Below are 20,753 nucleotides of genomic sequence, written 5' to 3'. Positions count from 1 at the left end.
TTTTCCTTATCTTTTCCTTTGCAAGCTTTAAAGAAGTCTGCCTGTCCTTACTTGTTTCTTTTCTCCTTCTCATATCCAGTTCAGAATTATTTTTCACCTTTTTGAACTACTGGGTGCTATGGTGTTTATAGCAAAGGGACACGTATACTGCTGTACCTCATTTCTTTCTCATGCCTCCAGTCTCCCTGCTTTCTTTTTTACTGTAACAGTTTTTAGAGCCTCTCATTACACCACGGTCATTAGGCTTCTTGAGGTTTCTCTAATGCTCTTCTGAAGGGAATTTCCATGACATTTTCTCACCTCTGTCTCAACTTGAGTTCCAGTTGCAGAAAAGAAAGAAAAACAAAAACTTTTATGGAAGTGAAGTGGGGAACATGGATTCACAGAGAAGGCACCTGCCAGCATCTCAGCCATGTTGATTCTGACCATGAATATTTTATCTCTTTAACTGATTCTTTCCTTTCTCTTTCTTGTTGCAGGACAATTGGGAAAGCAACTCTCACCACGGAGCGCTCTGAGTATTATCCCTTGTTGGGTAGGTGCACCTAACTTTTCTGAAACACTTTTTTATCATCATTAACCATTAAAGTACTTGCTGGCACTGAGAAGAGCATACCAGAGGCTTATGGGAGTAGTGAAGAGATAGATACAGGAAAACTGCTCCCTGATAATTAGGTGACCCTGATAGGGGCCACTCAGAAATGAAAGAACCTCCAAGATGTATTTAGAACATCCATAGATACAAATCCTGTAACTGGAGTGAAACTGCAGGATAATGAACAGTACATAACACAGGCACTTTTTACTTTTCAGATCCGCTCCCTTTGTACTAGCATCTTTTCACTTTACTGCAAAACCCCAGACCCTTGACAGGGGCAAGCCCTGTCACATCTCTAGATTTTAATTTAATTGCCCTGAAAAAGAGATGCAGATGTAGAGTACCCTCCTACCACCTCACTCACTCTCTTTCAGGTGAAGCTGGAAGGATTGTGTATTATACTTCCTTACACTAAGTTTGATGAGTGTAGCTAAGAATCTGTGAAACAGGCTGAATAAAAAATGTAAAGAAGGATACTTTGTACTGGTATCTGGGCTGAACAAGTTGTCTAAGAAGGGGTGGGGGGGGGGCACTCTGTGTGTGTAGGGGAGAGGGAGGAACAGCATTCTGCTCAAATGCAGGCTTGTGGGGGACCATAGAGAGGGAAGTTCCTGTAGTCAAGATGAATGCAGAAAAGCAGATGGACAAGGATTTCAGCAGAGGTAAAAATGAGTCAGTGGCTTATGTAGGGATTTCAGATTAGCGTGAAAATGTGCTGCTACTGTTAAGCAGGGAGGGGAAGGGACCTGCACTATTTTTTACTTTCTTAAAGCCACTCCCTCTGCTCACTTACTTTCTTTTGCAGGCCGGGAAAAAGAGATTAATCTCTTTCAGACTTCATTGAAAAAGTTCATGGGTTCTACAGAAGGCTGTGTTATAATGTTTGAGGGTCTTATGGGCTATGGAAAGAGTCAGCTGCTTACTGAAATTGCCCATTTAGGCATGGAAGCTGGACATAAGTAAGTGACTTTAGCTTCACTTCCATATACTTTCCCCACACACCTTGCCTCTTCACCTTGCTCAAAAGCTGTGGTGTTTCTGCAAAAACTTCAGTAACGCCAAAGATGTGGACTGTCTTGGGTTCTGGCACAGACTGAAGTTCCCAGACACTTTTCTCTTTGGACCAAAGCTGACGTCTGTTATGTGCCAGGGCATGGTTGGTCTAGCCTAGGTTAGTTATCCAAACTGCAAGTATAGTCTAAGTTGGCTCCTTAGGGAACTTGGATCCAGAGTGGCCGGATGTCAGAACTGGATTCTGAAGCTGTAGCCAAAGTCAGGATGAGCCAGGGTCAGAAGGGAGACAAGTTAAACTGAGTGTTACCCAGGATCAAAAACCAAAAGCCACGGCCAAAGGTCACACCAGAATTATGAGCAAGGAACTGGAATTAAGTTCAAAGTGTCTTTCCAGAGTCAAAAGCTAGAATCAAAACCAAAAAGCTGGCAAGGAAACATACAGAAGGTCAGGAGCTAAAACTTTCACCTTCACCCAGACAAGGACACTGTGGTCTAGGCTTGGCTTTTAAGGGCTGGAGCAGGTGTGGCCTGCTGCTTGTGGCTTCAGGGGGGATTGGCTGCTGTGACTGTCTCACTCAGCCCAGCTGAGACTAGGGCACTGCTCTGGTCTTGAAGCAGGTGGTTCTTGTTTTGGGGATGGTTTGCCTTGATCTTTTGATAGAGACTGGCTGGGTCCAGGGTTCTGACCTGACCTCATTACAATCCCGGCTTCTGTTGACTTCAATATACCTTTTACAAAGGTAGGGAAGATTCTGTAATTTTTGTTTAGTTCAAATATTTCACATACCAGAATTGTCAATGCAGTCAAAGGGAAGATTAAACAAATGGTCTCACTATGCACTCCAATACCAAATTACTGCACTCATTTCAATAAATAAGGCAATCTGAGAAGTTTGGAAAGGCACTTTTTGTGGTTGTTATGGTTGGACAGGCACTTCTATGTTTCAAAGAATTAACCTATCTTGCTTTTTGATTACCTGGCTTTTCCTTCAGTTGATTTACTTGATCAAGTCTTTTCTGTGTTTAGAGATCACTTTAGGGCTGTTAATCTTGCATCTCTCATATGAAAGCAAAAGGTAATAAATTAGGGACTGAGCTCTGGTTATTTTAACCAGACATGGAGGAAATATATCTCCCGTCTTTCATCTATGAAGAAAATCAGGGGAAAAACTTTTTGCAGTTGTTGGAGATGAATTGTAAAGGGCTGAAGAAACCTACTTCCATTATTCCTTCTTCAGTCTGAAGGTTTCTTTGTGAGCAGACAGTGGCACCTACTCAGTGGAGCTCTGTTTGTGGACTTAGAAGACCTGGGTTCTTTTCCCAGCTCTTCTACTTTCTTGTGGGTAATCCTTGAGCATATCACTTCATTTTGCCATACCTCTATTTCCCCATCTGTGAATTGGGAACAGTGACACAAACTTCTTTTGTAATGTGCACAGCTGAAAAGTGCTCAGGAGAAGTGTTATTATTGCTATGTATGTCTAGATGTTTTTGTAATAAGCAATAGTTTTGTGCATCTACAATTCTCTCTCAGAATGCTCTGACTTTTCTTGGTAGAGATTTCTTAGTCCTTTTCATTTTAACTCTGCAGAGTTGTTGCTATGGAACTGACGAAGATAAACGTGAATCAGAACTTCTTTGGCATCCGGGCACTCATGGCCATGTTCTTGGGGATTGATGCCTGTAAATCTTATGATGCAAGACAGCACACCCTCCAAAGCAAACTCCGAGATGTGGCAGATGAGACCTGCTATTGCCTCCTGAATAACCTCTTTCTTGTTAAGGTAATAGTGGAAATCTTAACTTGGAAGAAAGAGCTTGCCTGTGGAATTGATTGTCCTTCTTTACCCAGGTTCACATTGATTCTATATTACACCATTTTTTATTTTTGCCTTGAAATTGCACACTGGACCACAGTGTGAATGTTCATGAAATATATCATGGCAGATGTCATGCCCTCCTGGCTGGAGCCTAACTAGGTTCACCCTTCCCAGGCTGGGGGATCTGGCTTTTCCAGCCTCAGACTCTCCTCTCTACCCTCTCTCTGGTTCAGGCAATTTGCCCTTCTCCATCTTGGGTTTCTGTTCCTGGCAGGGCTGATTACCATGCCTCTGTAGCACTCTATGGCCGCCTTGTCATCTCTTTCTAGCCATGCCCGCTCCACTGGTTCAAACGAGAACGTGAAAAGGAAGCTACAATATTAACACAAGCCCACCCTGCTTGGGGTAAACACATAAGGGGAAAAAAAAAGCATGCAACCATATTAACAAAACCCTCTCCTTCTCAGGGTAAACAAACCCGGGTCAACTCAGCCCTTGCCCCCTGGGGCTCTCACTGCTCTCTGTTTCAGGCATTCAGTGCTGGTTAGGGTCTCCCAGGTACCCTCCCGTCCTCTGGGGAGTTCAGCTCCCTCTGAAGTCTCTCCTTACCCCTTGGAGAGATGGGGCTTTTAAATATCTCAAAGTGCAGCCCCTTCTAATCAGCTGACCCTCTCTCTCCAGCACAGCTGCATCTAGCTCAGGGGTGGGCAATTATTTTGGGTGGAGGGCTGCTTACCAAGTTGTGGCAAGCTGTGGAGGGCCACATAGGTAGCCCCACCCCTTGACAGGTGCCCCACCACCCCTGGTTACCATCTTGGGACCAGTGTCCCAGGGCCAGCACTGGTGGGGCCCAAAGTAGGGCACAGGTTGGCAGGGGTCTGTCGAGCCAGGCTGGGCTGCACCAGCAGGGAGAGGGGGGAGCTGGCCCAGCTCCATAGAGTCCCTACCAGCCAGGACCCTGTACCCCTGCTGCCCTGCTCTGGGCCTTGCTGGCACTGGCCCTGGGACACAGGTGTGGGCTCTGTGCTCCCACGCCTGCTTGCTCCCAGTGCCCCCCAGTCCTGCGGTACAGGCGGGGGGCAGCACACAGCCCTAACCCCCTGTTTGCTGGCAGAGAAGGAACTGGTGCTGAGCGTGGAGGAAAGGCGGCCCCTCGCCTGCCCTGTGGCCGGCGCTTTCTGCTGCAGCCACTCACAGCCCATGTAGGGCTGTCCGGAGCAGGCACAGACAGCCCCACGTGGGCTGCGAATGGCTACAGCACAGGGCACCAGCCACGGGGCAGGCGAGGGGCCACTTTTTCCCTGCACTCAGCACCAGCTTGTAAGCCACCCCGCTGCCAGCCTGGGCCCCATGCCAGCTCTGGGCTTGCCCACTGGGTCTGTGCCATGGCAGCAGCAGCTGTGGCCCCTCCGCTTACCACGTCAGGCAGCGTTGGCTGCTGTTGCCCACCTGGAGTTCGCGCGCTGGGCAGCAGCAGCAAACTGCCTGGCATGGCAAGTGGGTGGGCTGCAGCTGATGTTGCGGGCTGCGAGTGGCTGCAGCAGGGAGCTGCGAGTAGCTGCAGCAGGGAGCTCTGGATATGGGGCGGGGGAGGGGCCACTTTTCCCCATGCTCTGCAGCAGCTCGTCTCCTGCCCTCCCCCCACTTACCTGAGCTTCCTGCACCAGGGCAGCCACATGGTCCCAGGCCAGAAGCCCCTCCTGGGGCTTCCAGCTGCGGGGGTGGGGCCGGGGCCAGGCAGGTCCTGCTGTTGAAGAAGCCATCCAGGGCTTCCCCTTGGTCCTACTGCCCTTGGTTCCTATCATCTTTGACAGGAACCAAGGACAGATAACTTTTAATTTTCTAAATTTTTTTAGGGGCCCCGCAGGCCAGATAAAATGGCCTTGTGGGCTGGATGTGGCCCACAGACCGTATTTTGCCCACCCCTGATTTAGCTAATTCTAACATTTGGCTTTCCCTGCTCCCTGGCTGTTGCTGGACTTTGCTGCTGGCAATCTCCTCTTTACTTACCTGACAGGGGAAATACTCTGACTGAGGTAATGCAATTAAAATGGCACTGTGTAGTGGAGGGTTGTACCTTTGTCTGCTTGTGGATGAGACTCCCTACGAGAGCCTCATAGTTAGCTTCCCAATCCAGCTTCTAGTGGGAGGATCTCAGCTACACCCAGACTTTATGGAAATGGGAGACTTCTCCCTAGCTTGCTCCTGCAGCCATACAGTCGAAGGCAAGTGAAACTTGGAGGCCTTTGAGCCCCAAGTCTCTGGGCTTGGGCCTGCACATAGGATGCCTGCCAAAGGATTTGGAAGTATCTGAAGTCCCAGACTGGTGTGGAGGCTACTCGCTGTTAGCAGGGCCACATATGGTTCTTGGATGATTCACACAGATTTGGAATTGATTTGGCTGATTTGATTTGGGAGATGAAACATTTTCCTTCAGTTAAAAAATCTCTTCTTTAGTAACAGCAGCCTTTGGCTTCCTATTATAATCCCCCAGTTGAGAGCAGGACTATTGGTAGCTTCACTGTTCAGCTGTGTTGGTTTTAGACTGATGGTGAAACCCACAGCTCCTCATACTCTATACTGTGTAGTTCCTGTGTAAAAGGGTAGACACTGGGAATAACACTTGGATCTCCATAAGCTGAGGGACTTTTCCCTCAAGCCTCTTCTGCTGAATGTATATATGTTTGGCAGAAATACCATGTCTGTAACTAACTGTTCTGATGTTCTGACTAGTTTCCCATCTCCGAGGAGGTTTCTAAAATGGACAGTGAAGAAAGAAAAATAAAAATGGAAAAATTTCTTATGGAAATACTACAGACAGTGAGTAATCTGCTCCATCATGAAACAGCAATGTAACATCCTGACCCTGCATTAGGAATTTTAGATTCTGCTAGTGAACAGTGTGTCAGCAGGCTAGAAATATGGTTGTACCTGGTACCCTTTGTTTAAGCATTCCCTCCTTATGGCCCCTACTCTAATTCCCATTACAAATCTTCACTCAAGCATATATAAAATTAGAGGCCATGTTCTCTGGAGCTGGACAGATGTCTTCTTGTAGAGGGTTACTTGACCTCTTTTCCAACATAGTTTACTACATGGATATTCTGTTAAATTGGCTCTAGCCTTTGCCTGAGAGCTTGGTTCTCCTCTGTCTCCCATACAATCCACACCCCCATAGTAGCAAATAAAGTATAATTAGGGGAGGTATGTTACCCACTTAAGCCTCACATATGGGGCTGCATGAGTGGGGAAGGGCCAGTGGGCTATATGGCTGCAGTGAGGTGAACACTGAAACCTTCACTATGAGGGTGGTTTAGGAGTAGAACAAAGGAGGGACCATAGATTCACTTTTATGCAGATCCCAGTACTTGATCTAATCAACAAAAGGGTGTTACAGCTGCTCTTCCACCCCATAGTTGAAGTAGCAGTCACAAGAGTTGGGGTGGTCTTTATGACAGCCTTACATCCCGGTCTAGGTCTGAATACAAACTCCTCAGCATTGAAGCAACACCTTATTTGGGGATTCTTTGTTTTTCTTTTTCAGGCAGTAAAGAAAGACCTTCTCATTTTTGTCATTGACGAAGCCCAGTTCATTGACTCTGCCTCCTGGGAATATTTGGAAAACTTGCTCTCCAAGGTCCCAATCTTTATGATCATGGCATTATCACCTTTCCACTACAGAGCACGGCAGCCTTGCCCCTCTGCAGTAAACATCATAAAGAGCCCCCAAACCACTTATGTTCAGCTGAGGGAGCTGAAACCTTCTGTGATCCTGCAGAAAGCTTGCCAGGATCTTGGAGTAGTTAGTATCCCTAGGGAACTAGAAACGTAAGTAACAAAATACTTGCTCTGTGATCTCAGTAGTAAGCCACATTGCCTTAGCAAAACAAATGGGTGCAGGGCCGTAGACGAGGAACCCCAGTGCTCTTGATAAAGTGTCTGTGTCTGTAGGACCCAGGAGAGCTGGGTCAGGACAGTCAAACAGCATAGCACCCCAGAGTACATCTTTGGTACAACTATACTTGTGTGTGCTGCTCCCGCCAGGGAAAAGCCAAGACAGTGAGAAATTGTCTTGTCACTGCCTTGTATGGTTCTGGCTTCAAAGTACATGACAAAATGTTTGCTAGGTGGAAGTCCGTGTTGGTCTGGGAAATGCTAGAACAGTTTGCTGAGGAGGAGCACAGAATGGGGCAGCTTCAAAGGGCAGATGAGGAAGAGGAATCTTAGATTTTCAGCTACTGTTCTGCAATGCTTATGAAAATAAACAGAAAGGCACAGTTATTTGTGACTTACAGGGATGATATTGAGTTGTAAGGAGAAGTGTACTCCTTGCTCCCAAAGCTCCTTAATCCTAACAGCCATTTGTCCCTCGTGGGAAGGAATCGGTGATAAGACAGCTGGGAGAAGTCCAACGTACCTAGGGTCTTTCTCATGCTACATGATCTTGACTTTCAACAACATACAAGTGAACACAAACTCAAGTACCTTTTGAATTTGAGAATCTTGTTTTGTGGATGTAGTGGCAGAGGGAGCTTTAGAAATAGATCTGAAAGAAGACAAGGTAGGGACTAGACTGGGGCAGACAAAGTCTGGCCCATGGTCCCGATCGGGTCTGCAGCAGACTCCATTTCCCAGAAGCCTTGCCCGCATTGCTGTGGTTGGTTTCCATGGAGACCCCAGGAGTGGTGGGGCTGTGACAGTGTGGGGCCAGGGTTTCCATGGAGACCAGCCTTAGCAGTGCTGGCAGAGCACGCGGCTGAGCTGGGGAGCTGCTTTGCAGCAGGGGTCTTGCAGCAGTGACAGTGTGGTCTGGAGCTAGGGCAGAGCTGTGATCTGCTGCCCACATACCCTGGGCAGGGGCAGCATGCAGGCAATGAATCATAGCTGTGCCCTGGCAGGGTGTGCAGGCAGCAGATCGCAGCTCTGCTCCAGCTCCGGACCATGCTGTCATTTCTGCAAGATCCTAACCCTGGTCCCATCCCCGCAGCAGCTCCTTGTCCAGGCACATGTTCTGCCAGGGCTGCTGGGGCCAGTCTCCCTGGACATTCTGGACCCATGCTGTCATGGCCATGCTGTTCCTGGGGTTTCCAAGGAAACTGACTGCAGCGACTTGGGCAGGGGCTACTTGGAAATGGAGTCTGGGTGCCAGCTGGATCTGCCATTTTGCCCATCCCTGGACTAGATGCAATTTATTGGGAAATGTTTTCCTGCCAATAGGGCAGTACAATGGGAGAAGGAAGACAGGCATTTGAAGGAAAATCTTAGAGGAGAGTAATGAAGGCTTAGAACTTTGTGGGGCCAAATGTAGTATTCACTGAGTGATGAGGTAGTAGAGCTGATCTAAGCTTTCAGGACATTTATACACACACATTTGTCTGCTCCAACGTGCTGGATCTCCAGCATGTTGGAGCAGACTCGATTAATCAAGTCTGTTCTGCACACAATCTGACATGTCTGGTGTTGGTTGCATGCATTTCTACAAATGACGAAATGCGTGTTAGCACTGAGAAAATGGCAGCGGTGTGCTTTTGAACTAAAACACTTTTGACATGTTTTATTTAAAAAATGTGCTGCTGCCATTTTCTTAGTGCTGATGTACATTTCGCCTTTTATACAAATGCACGCGCCACAGCACTGGGCACTTTTAAAAGCGCCCAGCACTGCGGCGCAAGCATGTGTACAAATGCCATCAGTGCTTTCATTTGTGGTAAGCTGAAGTGCAAAATTTTTTAATGATACATAGGTTTATACGCTTAAAAAAATAGGACCCAAACCATAAGGTGATATAGGCTGGCCTGTTTCCATTGACTTTACACCAGCAAAAGATATGGCTCATTGTATTTAAACTCATTATCTCATTAATATGAAGTTGTTTTCCTAAGAGGCTAATTCCCTGCCCTAATTCTGCTGCTTATTTAGTCTAGGAAACATTCTGTATCTTCAGGACTGCTTAGATTTCCTAGGAACATGAGGGGAGTGGACTGCCTGGGTCACCAAGTTCAATACCCTGCAATAGTAGACAACCTTGCAATGGAGGTTTAATCCAAAAGGTGCACACTCGGAGCAACATTTTCAAAGTGGCTTCTATCACCTGAAATGTGTTTCATTCCTTTATTGTACTGGATCAGTAAAGGACCGTTTCACCGCTCTTTAGGTTCTTGATACAAAGGAGCCATGGAATCCCATATTATTGTGAAGAGCTGCTACGGAACCTCTATTTACACAATGCCCTCATGTTCCATGTGCTGGATGAAGAGGAAGAAATAGAAGATGAGTGGGAGAGACTTTTTAGTAAGCTCCTCCTCATTTACTTTTTCACATGCTGTGAACCATTTTATATTGTACTCAAGAGAATAACTCATCCTCCATAGTATTTCTTACCTCTTCTTTGGACATTTGTTAACCACTGATCGGTGGGGTTCAGGGAAAGCAGAAAACAAAATGAGGGTGCTTGGGAAAATGTAAAAAGGAAGGAGAACTGAGTTGGCTAGAAAGGAGAGAGAGAGAGAGAGATGGAGGTGGGGGTGGGGGGCAAGGGGAAGGTCATCAGTGTGTGACGGGCTAGCTGGCAGTGACTTAGCCCAGGGGTTTTGAAAGGGCAAAAGATGATTGGAGGACTTGGGATTCCCTTTCCTCACCAATCTGGTAATGATTTGGCCCAAGGGTTTTGAAGGGGTAAAAGATGATTGGAGGACTTGGGATTCTCTTTCCTCACCAATCAGGCCCCAGAGATTCACCCCTCATGTCCCCTGATTGGCCCCTTGGGTCACCTGGAGGGGGATAAAAGGGGCAGCACGGCTGACTCAGGGGGGAGACCAGTGAGGGACCATGAGGAAGGAGCTTCAAAGAGCTGGCAAGAGCTGAGCCAACGGGGCAGAAGTAGTTGCCCCAGAAGAGCCTGAAGCAGCAGGACCAGCAGGCAGCAGTTGGACCCTCAGCAGCACGGCGTGTGGCCAGCAGGAGAGGCTTCTTGCTGGGCTCCAGGATCCCCTACGAGAGGCTGTGGCCAGCAGAAGAGGCTTCCTGCTTCAGCAAGGACCTGAGCAGCGACGTGAGAGGTTCCCAGCTTGGCTTCCAGCTTCTCTAATCAGAGACCAGGCAGCTCGATGTGAGGCCGGGCTCTAGGAAGGTCAAGACCCCTAGCAGCTTAGAGCCATACTAGTACTGGTGGCTGTGTGGCAGTGTTCCTTCCTACCACATGGGAGATCTAAGTTCAAGTTCCAACTTTGGTGACTTGGGGTGAGCAAGCTAACAAGGAGAAATTCCTCTTGCAGTGGAAAGGGGCCATTGTGATTTCCCCCTTTGTCCTCCTCCAGGTACCTAGGCCCTATATTTCTTTAACGCTTTGTATTTTGTGCCTTTTTAAATTTCCCCAACCAGTATTGTTTGCTGTTTGTGTTTTATATTTTGTTAGCCCTGTCTTTTATTAATGATTGTAAGTGTGGTTAAGTCCCCAGTGGTGGTCTGGCTCTGCTCTATAGGGGGAGGAGAGTCCCTATACCTCCCACAGTGCTTGTGCACCTGCTTTGATCCCTTCAATTGGAGAGGGGTACCTTTTGGAGTACTGCCCGGGTTACAAGCGTAAGCGGGGGAAAAGGATACTGAAAAATCCACGATGTGCAACAGCTTTCTGGCAGCAGTAGAATGCTATCAGGTGTCCTGTCTTCTGTCCCTGGTTATGGCGGGGTATGGACACAAGTAAGAAGTGAAATGTTTCAAATGCCTTTGAAACACTTCAAAGGGCCAGTTATACAAATGTATATGCCCTTTGAAATGTTCCAAAACTGGCTGAAGTGCTCCAAAATAGAACCTCTTGGAATGAGCTATTATTTTTGAACAGTTAACTTCTTGTTATGTGTGCACAGGGACAGGGCATGTATAAATCCTCCAGAATCCCACAATGCTCTGTTTTCCTCTCACCTCCCTCCACATGACTTGGCTCTTATTCTCTGCTGTACTGGAAACGACCTTGTGCAGCCTCTCTTGTCTTTAGTTTTTTCCCATTACATGATGTGGGGATATGCCTCCTTCTAGGGTAAGGGTTTCAGGCCTTGATCAAGATTAATACTAAACAATGGGGAGAAACCTCATTTTTTCTCATTTCCCAGCCTAGTTTTTTTTTTTGTCAGCCAAGGAATAGTTTGAGAAATACTAACAGGAAGAGGAACTAATTTCTGTTACTTCTGTGCAGTTGATTTGGAAAATAAATTACCAGATGCTTACATGAGCCTGGAAACAGTGTAATATAGCCAGAAACTGAACTTGGAGATCCTGTGGTTAGGAAAGAAAGTGACTACCCATGGAATAAATCCTACTGCATAGATGAACAAGACAATCTGTTTATTTTTTACTATGACTTCAACAAATGTAGGTGGATTTTCATTGATTCACTGAAAAACAGTTGTTTGACTTCAGGTGAATTTCCCTGTTCAAATTTCCTTTTCTACTTCAAATTCTTGAGCTGCTAAAGCTGTTCTAAAGAGATGAGAGCATGTATTTTGTTTGTTTTACAATGGGAAAAATCCATTGACAAAACACCTGTACCATTTTAAACCAAATGGTTCAAAAGTACCCAGTGTAAAGCAAAAGCCAAACCTGGAAAATGACAACCTCAGAGCTTAAATCCTAAAAAAACTAGGATTGTGTTATAAACCACTGAAAAGGAGGGTTATAATGCTATGTGGTAACAACCTTAATAATAGGCGTCAGCTCTCTGCTATGCCTTTTTTAATGCATTGTTACAGCTTCTCATAATAATAAAACCTGGGACTCAATGACATGCAAAAACAACTGTTGACATACAAGTTGCTTACATACATTACAGACAAGATTGTACATAAATTGCATACTGTAGGCTCAGTTAAGTATATCGTTGATGGTTATTGAATTATGCAATTTGATTGCATGCTTATGCCAAGGGTTGTTTTCCTAGACATCTCTGACAGTTGCTAAAAAAAGCCAATGTGTTAATGAGCTTTAATTTAGCTAGTGGGGAACACATAAGTGTGTTAGATGAGCAATTTATGGGCTAGTACCAATTAGTTGTCCAAAAGAAGAGGCAAATGTCCTAGGAGTCGGATTTTCCTAGGATGTTCAGCCTTGTTTAACTGAAGAACTGGCTTTGTCTGGTTCTGTGGGGTCTTCAGGAGAGAGATTCCTTGAGCGTTCCACCCTTACTCCCTAGACTATTTAAGTTAGACTCCAAAAGCTCACATTGGGAATAGAGGTGTAAAATCAGCAGGATTGCTCTCCACCTTGGAGAGAAGGTAGAGGAAGGAAACTTGGTAAGAAAATTATTACTTTGTATTCTTATATTTTTTTCTTTTTGGTTTATACTGTTTTGTTATATACTAACTTTGTTAGTTTTGGATTATCTGAATATTTTTGTTTGTCACTGAATGGCAAAAGGTTGCGTTTGGCAGATAGGGCTCAATTGGTTAACTGGCTGTTAATCAATTGATTTCCTACTATTAGTAACATCCAGGTTTACAACATTAAAGGAAACATTTCTCTATACATCACATCATTAATCTGTGGGTTTGACATATTGCTGAGGAAAAAAAAGTCTTTCAAAGAGCTAGATATTTATAATAGCATCTGCAGTTACACTAGCTATAAAAATATAGAGCAATATTCATTCACTTTTTGTGTGGGTGGGCTGGAAACAAGCAGATCCAGGGGGGTTCACTTTCATCCTCTTCCCCTTAGATTCCTGCTTACCCAAAGTTTAAAACCAATTTCCTGGCAGTGGTAGCAGCATTTCTAGTTAGGAAGTACTGATGAAGTCATTTGACTTCATGGCTTACTGTAATCTACCTGATCCCTTCTAAATTCTTAATTCCACAGGTGTTAATGACCCTCTCTTCTTTTTAATGGCCTTGATATTCCACTAGTCAAGCTACACTTTGTTCTGAAATTCTGCTGTCTGTTACCTGCACCTAGTAATGAAACTTGTATTTCACAGCTGTGCAAATCATTTTTAAATGATTCCAATTGTTTTTTGCTTCAATCTTAAATTGAGTAGTGCAGCCATAGGCCCCTAGTATATTAATAAAGCTTCTAGTATATTTTTAATTGGAGAAAAATTATGTGTTGTTTTACATGTGATGATGCACCTCTTCATCTGCACCCCGCCTTTTCAACATTCTAGATCCTCCCATGGCTGGAATGACCCTGCCACTGCCATTGCCACTGCTTCCCTTTGCCACTCAGCAAATAAACACCACTGAAGCCCCTTGTCACTGAATGTTGCCAAAGCCACCTAGGTTCACATGCCGGATCCAATGGCTCTGCAGTCTGGATCTGACCCATGGGCCATAGCCTGCCAACCCCTGACATAAAGGACAGAACCTCTTTGGGTTCTCTTTCTGTCCTCCTTCAGGACATGAACCCAGTGTTCACTGCTTGGAATTCAAGATGAGACTCCCTCCACAGGCCTGTTGTCCATTTTCCATAAAGGAGTGTTCGCTCTCTCCTTGGAAGCATTTTGTGAGGATAGAATATGAAATGAGATGGACTACATGCTTGATCTAGTCTGTGACTTTTGGAAACTACCTGTGAGCAAGGACCAAACATGGAAAGCTTGGGCCAAACAATCAAATGACTTGGAAAATGGTGGAAACAAGGGGTTGCACTAAGAAACATCTTGCATTCTTACTTATAGCATTTATTCCAGGCAACAGGTATAATAAAATGGCTGTACAGTCCTTGCAGATCTTGCCCAGTCTTGCTTTTTCTGTTTTTCTCTCCATGCAGCCAATCCAGTCAAAGGCATGACCTTCAAAACATCATCATCCATCAGTTTAGAGAGCGCAGAGAAAGAGTTATACATTTGTACCATCTGTCAGAATGTGAAGTTGCAGAATATAACACTTCCCCCTTCATTAAAAGGTGAGGGTCTGAGCCTGGCTTCTTTGATTTGGGGGCTGTATAATGCTCCTCCCTGCCCTCTCAAGGATAGCAGCTTAGAAAGCATGGAAACCTGAAAGCTGCAGACAGTGCAGGTATGAAACACTGCAGAGAAGGGTGATTTTGAGTTTTAAAGACAGACTGACCTTTCCTGTTAGGGAATAAGTTTGGATCTTGAGATCCAGCCCCGCAAAATCCTGTGTATTCTGGATATCACTCCATGGCTCCAATCCAATAATCCATATAAACTGTGCAGGGAATTAATTTTCCAGTTTGATGTAGAGCAAAATTCTTCTTTGGGTTGACCAGATAGTTAAATGTTTTGCCTTTCTTGTTGAAACGTACACGTACATGCACAATCACACACTTTGAGGTTAAATAAACCTTTATTGTTTTACTTCTAATTAAAAAAAAAAAAGAAACTGCATCTAATTTGGCCTCAAATATTGAATCAAGATATTTATACATCTTGAAACACAATTTTTCAAGTCTTATGAATTTTTCCAACATTTTTTTTTGTCCAGACCATCCACCAAATTCAATACTTGAATTCAAAACTATTTTTGATTGGCTTAATTTTTTCAAGTGTTTAGCCAAGACATTTTTTTCTGACACTGATCACACTGATTGAGGGTACTTTGGAGCCACAGAATTATGCCATTACTCTGGGAAGCTGCTTTTTAGACTCATGAAGAACAAAGAATTACATGCATTAATATAACATGGTCTGCTTAATAAACCTGCAGTCAAATCAACTGACTGACCATTTATAGTGGGTTCTGGATCATGGGCAGGAAAAAAGTTAAAAGGATGGTTTCCCTATAACCAATGAAGGCAACTTCCACAATTGACAATTGAAGAGTGGGCTTTCACAGCTCTGTTTAGTTGTCAAGAATAAAGAGGACAAGGATCCAGTCAGGATTTCCATGCCCTCACCACCATAATCATTGTCTCACAGGAGCAAGCAAAATGGAAATGGGTGACTTTCTTTTGCAGGAATTGCACTGGCTGAGATAGACAACATGAGTCCTTCGGAGCAGATGGTTGTGAAGTGTGCAGCAGTCATTGGGCAAAATTTCACTACGGAGCTGCTGTTCCATATCCTCCCAGAATGGACTAAGAATAAGATGATCCAGACCCTGGCAGCCTTGGTTGAGGCCAACATCTTCAAGTGTTTCCATCAAGGAAGGGAATTCCAGATTGCAGTGGAACATGGTTTATCCTCATTAGATATTTATGATCCTGTAAGGAAAATGAATTTAACAGGGAAAGAAACAGGTAAGTGGAGCTAGTAAGGGAGCAAAGATGCTGAGTGGCTATCAAAAGAGTTCTGAAATCTCACTTGTTTCTGGGTTGTGTCCTTAGGGGACTATGCCTAGTGCTGTGTGAATCCTTCCTGCTAATATGCAGGCTAGTGCCTAGGATGGGTAGATTGTAAAGATCATCAAATATTTTTGCCTGTAGGTTTCGTACTTGCTGTTTACAAATGCACCATCAGTGGACCCTATTCTATGATCACAGCTGACACAACCAAATCTCAGATCACACTGCACAATAAAGTCACAAGGGACATTCATTTCAGTATAACTATTAACTCTTTTCCCTTTTAAAATATAAAATATAAAACAAAATCCCAAGAATATTTTAAACAAACCTTATTTTATTGCAGCATTACAAATGATATTGTCAATACACTAACCTCAGAAAACTCAACTCCTATACAACTGAGGCAGAAAGCGTGACCTTAGGCAAGTCTCTTTGGGTGCCTAGAGACACTAAGGAGCTGCACTCTAACTCATGGCATTTTATACAAAGCACCATGAGTTGAGTCCCTGTCTCCACCCCCAACCCAACAGATATTTGCCTGATGAGTTGTGGGGGATTGAGCCTGCCTGCACCAGCCCTGGCCAGCAGGTAGAGCTGTGTGAAACAGCATTGTTCCGATTCGACTTCCGTTTCAACGATTTGACAGAACAGTGTTTTGTTTCGAGTTTTGTTTCATTTAGAAAGCACTTTTCAGTTTTCTCAAAACTGTTTTGCTGTTTTGATGCTGTTTCAATGTTTTGCCCATAGGTTATTGTGGGGAAATGTAAAACACAGCAGGCAGGCAGATCAGGGGCTTGCCTGAACCCCTGGGAGGGCTTCTGGGGCTGTGCCGGAGTCCTCCCAGGGGTGTGAGCCCCTGATCTGCCTGCCAGATGAGAGAAGCTGGATGCTGTTGCCTGGGACCAGCACCAGGAAGATCGTTACTGCTGCTGCTGGTCCCCTGTACCAGAGCTGACTCCAGGTGGGGTTCTAGGGCAGATCTTCTGGTGCAGGCACCCTCCCCTGCCCTGGGATTGGGGTGGTGGGTCCCCACACCAGCTGATATGCCCTGGACCCGCTGGCCCCAGGCAGCAGGACCTGGCTCCTGTCAGCCAGCAGGCAAGTTGGGGCACCCCTGGGAGGGCTGTGGGGGCTGTGCCTGAGTCCTCCTGGGGGTGCATGACCCCGATCTGCTGCCAGGGGACAAGAGCATGTGCTGCTGCCTGGGGCCAGCAGCAGCACCGATCTTCCTGGTGCTGGGTGTGGGCTGCACCCAGCGCTGGTCTGTCATCTGGCAGGTGGATCGGGGGCCCACACCCCCAGGAGGACTCCGACACAGCTCCTGCAACCCTCCTGGGGGTGCAGGGAATCCCAAATCTGCCTGTCGGATGAGAAGAGGCGGGTGCTGCTGGCTAGGACCGGCACTGAAGCCAGTAAGCCTGTCTTCGAAACTCAAAATGTTTTGAGTTCCCTTGTTTTCTTTTGAAGCTGTTTTGAAGGCTTTTGTTTCATTTCGATTTCAGTGTTTCAAGCTCGAAACACATCAAAACAGCTTCGAAGCAAAATGCTGGGCAACATTTCGCGTAGCCCTACCAGCAGGCAGGGGTGCTTTAGCAGCCTCCTCAGAAGCTGCCAAACTGCCCCTCTCTCCAGCCCTGCCCCTCCCTGCCCCCCCATACCCCCAACTCCGGGGCTGTCAGAGGGGGAGGGAAAAGCAGGGAGCTGCCAGCTGGGCTTTTCCTGGCCAGAGCTGGAGTGGGGGGGCAGGGTGGAATAGAGCCCCCTCGCCTTGTGGGCTCCCCTCAGCTGCCCTGGCTGGGGTACTGGGGGGAGATAAGTTGGGCCTGCAAGATGAGGGGGCTTCATTCCACCCCTCCAGCTCCGGCTACTGCAAAGCTGAACCAGCAGCTTCTGCTACCTACCGCTATCAAGAGGTCTGGGTGGGGGAAGACAGCCCCCCCTCACTTTGCAGGCCCAGCCTGGCTCCCCGCCAATACCCCAGCTTTGCAGGCCCAGCTCTCTAGCACCCCCCCCCCCTCCCCCAGCGTCTCCTTTCCTTCCTTTGTCTATCTTGTTTTCATATTTTTTAAGATCCTTAGTGCAGGGATAGTTTTTAACATTGTTTGTTAAGTGCCTAGTAACAGAGGGCCATGATCTCAGTTGGAATCCCTAGAAGTTATCCTAATACAAATAATAACTATAATACAACCAGATAAATACTGAATTTATTCTGACCTCAGTAAAATGCATGGCTATGGTTTGTGTAGCCTAGCAAGCAAAAAAAACCAAGCCAGGGATAGGATACATCTCTGTATTGACATCACTATGTGGAAATAAACATGCCAGAGTGGGAAAATGACTATTTAAATTTAGGACAATATGGGCAGAAGAACAAATGGGCATAAATTGTTTGTGGAGAAATTGAGGCTGGAAATAAGGTGGTGGCTTCTAACAATCAGAAGTACAGTTCTGGGACACCTTTCTCATAGTGTTAGAGAAAAAAGAACTAACTATTTTTAATGTGGAACGTGATCAGCCCGCAAAAGCAATTACATGACATGGTTGCCTATGATATCAGTGGACTGGACTTAATGTCCCAGGATGTTCCTTCCAGTTCTTTGTTCCTAAATCACTTAAGTAAACTCTTTAGTCCATCAAACACCAGTATGCTTTATGGCCGAATAGAGATCAAAGTGAGGTATGGTGAGCTAAATTATTATGCTTGATATTTTTAATTTTGATTTATTGTCCAAGTACATTATGTACCTATATCCCACTAAACTACTCCTGTGTTGTATAAGGGCCTATCAGCTCAGGGATTGAGGTTTATGCCTTTAAAATCTAAAGGTCCTGGGTTCAATCACAGCTACAAACAAGCCAACAAGAGTGAAGCTTTAAACCTTGAGTGTAAACACTTTCATCTATGGCTACAGCAGAAGCATAGCACCCTTGGTGACTGAACTCTGCTCTTGGCAGGTGGGAGCTGATTTAGAAATCTGTGCTGTTTTGAAGGTGTCCAAATGTCTGTGGCTAACAGAATCAGACTGGAGCAGGCAGTGATGCAGTGCTGCGGCATGGGGTTCTGCATGGCCTTGATGCAGGAAGCAGCCTACGAGCTCTGGCTGAAGAGCCAGAAAGAAGCATTACATCACAAATGTGGTGCTTACCTACAGAAGCAGGCCCACAAATGCAAGCGTTGTGGCGAAGGGGACTTCATTTCATTCCACCGCTATGCAATTGAGATGACGCTAGAGATACCAGATGACCAGGAACTTGTTTTTGAGGAACCTGAGGAATATCCATTCAGTGAAGCAGCCTCATTGGTCACTGCCATAGCTCTGGGAAAAATCGAGTCTCCTTCATTTGAAGGTTATTGAACATCCTAGTTTATAAAACGGTCTTGAGTCTGGGCTCTCCAAGAGACTGTGATACCATGTGGCAGGAAATGTAGCAGGGATGTTTTGCAGTATTCAAGAGAACAGGGCTGTGTTGGCAATTACTCCATACCACATTCCTCAAGTTCTCACTATTTTGTGGCATATTCTGAGGTGTTGGGACTGGTGGATAGAGGCATCTTCTAGTCTCAGGAAACATCAGACAGTTTTGCTACCCCTCACCCCTCTTTTCTCCCACTTCACGTATTCCTGTTTCCTCTGTATTCCATCACAGAATCCATCACAGGAGCACTTCTTTGTTCTTCTTCTATACTTTCCCACTTCAGCCCTATCTCCTTCAAATCCTTCTGTACCCCATTAGCTCTTGGGCCTTTCCCATGGATTTCCTTGCATTGCTTTCTAGTGTTCAGTGCAGGGAGAGAGGAGACTGAGGTTGTGGAAGCATGTGGAAACATGCAGACTTGTAGAGGCAGGTCGACTGCATACAGAGGAAGAAACTGCCTTTGTGGGGCTGTCAGTTTACCAAGGGATTCCTGCCCCTGCCAAAATCTGATTTCATGACTATAGAATTTGTTTGGAAATGCACCCCTTGCCACAACATTATGCTCCAGAGTCAAAAGTCTCATTTTTCTTTAAAAATGCTTATGCTTCTAGGTATTAGGTGGATGAAAAAAGCATGAAATGAGCATTAAAAGTTGTGAAGTCATTTGCTTGGGTCTTCAGAGAGCCTTAACATTAGTTTTGAGAAAATGTTGCTAGCTGAAACAATGATTTCTATTCATCTTATTTAGGGGCCTGTAGATTGTATTTGGAATTTGGCATTTTTCCTTGATGCTATGGAATTTGTCATGTCTTTTTGTGTGTCCTTGCTCTGATGGAAATCTGCCTAGAGAAGTCAGTTCTTGCATGATTTTCCCTTTAAAGCTAGGCTTGATCTTATTATTAAGAACATGCTTCATGGATTCACACATGGAGCCAAGGCAGCAGAGGTAGGAAAGAACTACATTTAGCTCAACAGAATGAGGTAGGCTGGTAAGCTGAGGTAGAATGAGGTAGGCTAAGGAATAGTAGAGCATCTGAGGCTTGGAAAGCTGAGAAGAGAAGCTACTAAAACTAATATTTGTTCTCCATGTCTTTGGTAGCTGTTAAATTAAAGAAGTTCTGAACTAGCCTGGACAACATTGCAGAAGCCAAGACCTAGAGAGGCATGCAGGGAGGGAGGGTGAAATAAATCTACCCTTCAAAATAAACAAGCCAGTATAAATTAATAAGTCCTGCAGTTGAACTTGGTTCTGATGCAGAATTTGCTCCTTGTAGGTTCTTTGGAGCTGGCCAACTTTTTTATTATACGTATCTTACATCTAGTGCAATGGCACTCTGGTCTCCAGACTCCACCGCCAGACAAATGATAAAGAGCCATGACACATTTTGTTGTTATATATCACAATCTGTTTCTGTCTTCCATTTGGCAGGTATAGACCGAAAAGTTGTGCCCGCTGAGATGTGTTCAGAAGAAAATAACACAGAGTTAAATGAAGGTAAAATGTCCAGTCAGATAAAGAACCCACAATAACCTTAAAAGGAACAAGGAGAGACTACAAGAGAAATCCCCAGAGTGCTGCAGGAAGCAGGGGATGAAAGACGTGGTTGATTTATTGGATTAATGGGATAAGAGACTGAAAAAAAAAGAGAGAGAGAGGTGAAATACTGAGA

The 20,753-nt window shown here is 45.4% G+C and overlaps 1 protein-coding gene across 1 annotated transcript in view; it reads left to right on the top strand.

Annotated features, from left to right (window-relative positions):
* The window catches only part of ADCY10 (adenylate cyclase 10), an 81,142-nt gene that overhangs the window by 26,984 nt on the left and 33,405 nt on the right, over positions 1–20,753 (top strand). The window contains exons 12-21 of the mRNA XM_059727659.1: positions 324–535; positions 1,404–1,557; positions 3,204–3,396; positions 6,166–6,256; positions 6,981–7,260; positions 9,587–9,723; positions 14,188–14,322; positions 15,337–15,618; positions 18,658–19,014; positions 20,513–20,578. Of these exons, the coding sequence (XP_059583642.1) occupies positions 324–535; positions 1,404–1,557; positions 3,204–3,396; positions 6,166–6,256; positions 6,981–7,260; positions 9,587–9,723; positions 14,188–14,322; positions 15,337–15,618; positions 18,658–19,014; positions 20,513–20,578 (1,907 nt within the window). The remainder of the gene's footprint in view (positions 1–323; positions 536–1,403; positions 1,558–3,203; positions 3,397–6,165; positions 6,257–6,980; positions 7,261–9,586; positions 9,724–14,187; positions 14,323–15,336; positions 15,619–18,657; positions 19,015–20,512; positions 20,579–20,753) is intronic.

The sequence above is a fragment of the Alligator mississippiensis genome, chromosome 5 (assembly GCF_030867095.1).
Source record: "Alligator mississippiensis isolate rAllMis1 chromosome 5, rAllMis1, whole genome shotgun sequence".
NCBI classification, from domain to species: Eukaryota; Metazoa; Chordata; order Crocodylia; family Alligatoridae; genus Alligator; species Alligator mississippiensis.
Note: the sequence above shows the minus strand (reverse complement) of the source record. Positions and strands in the feature narration are given on the sequence as shown.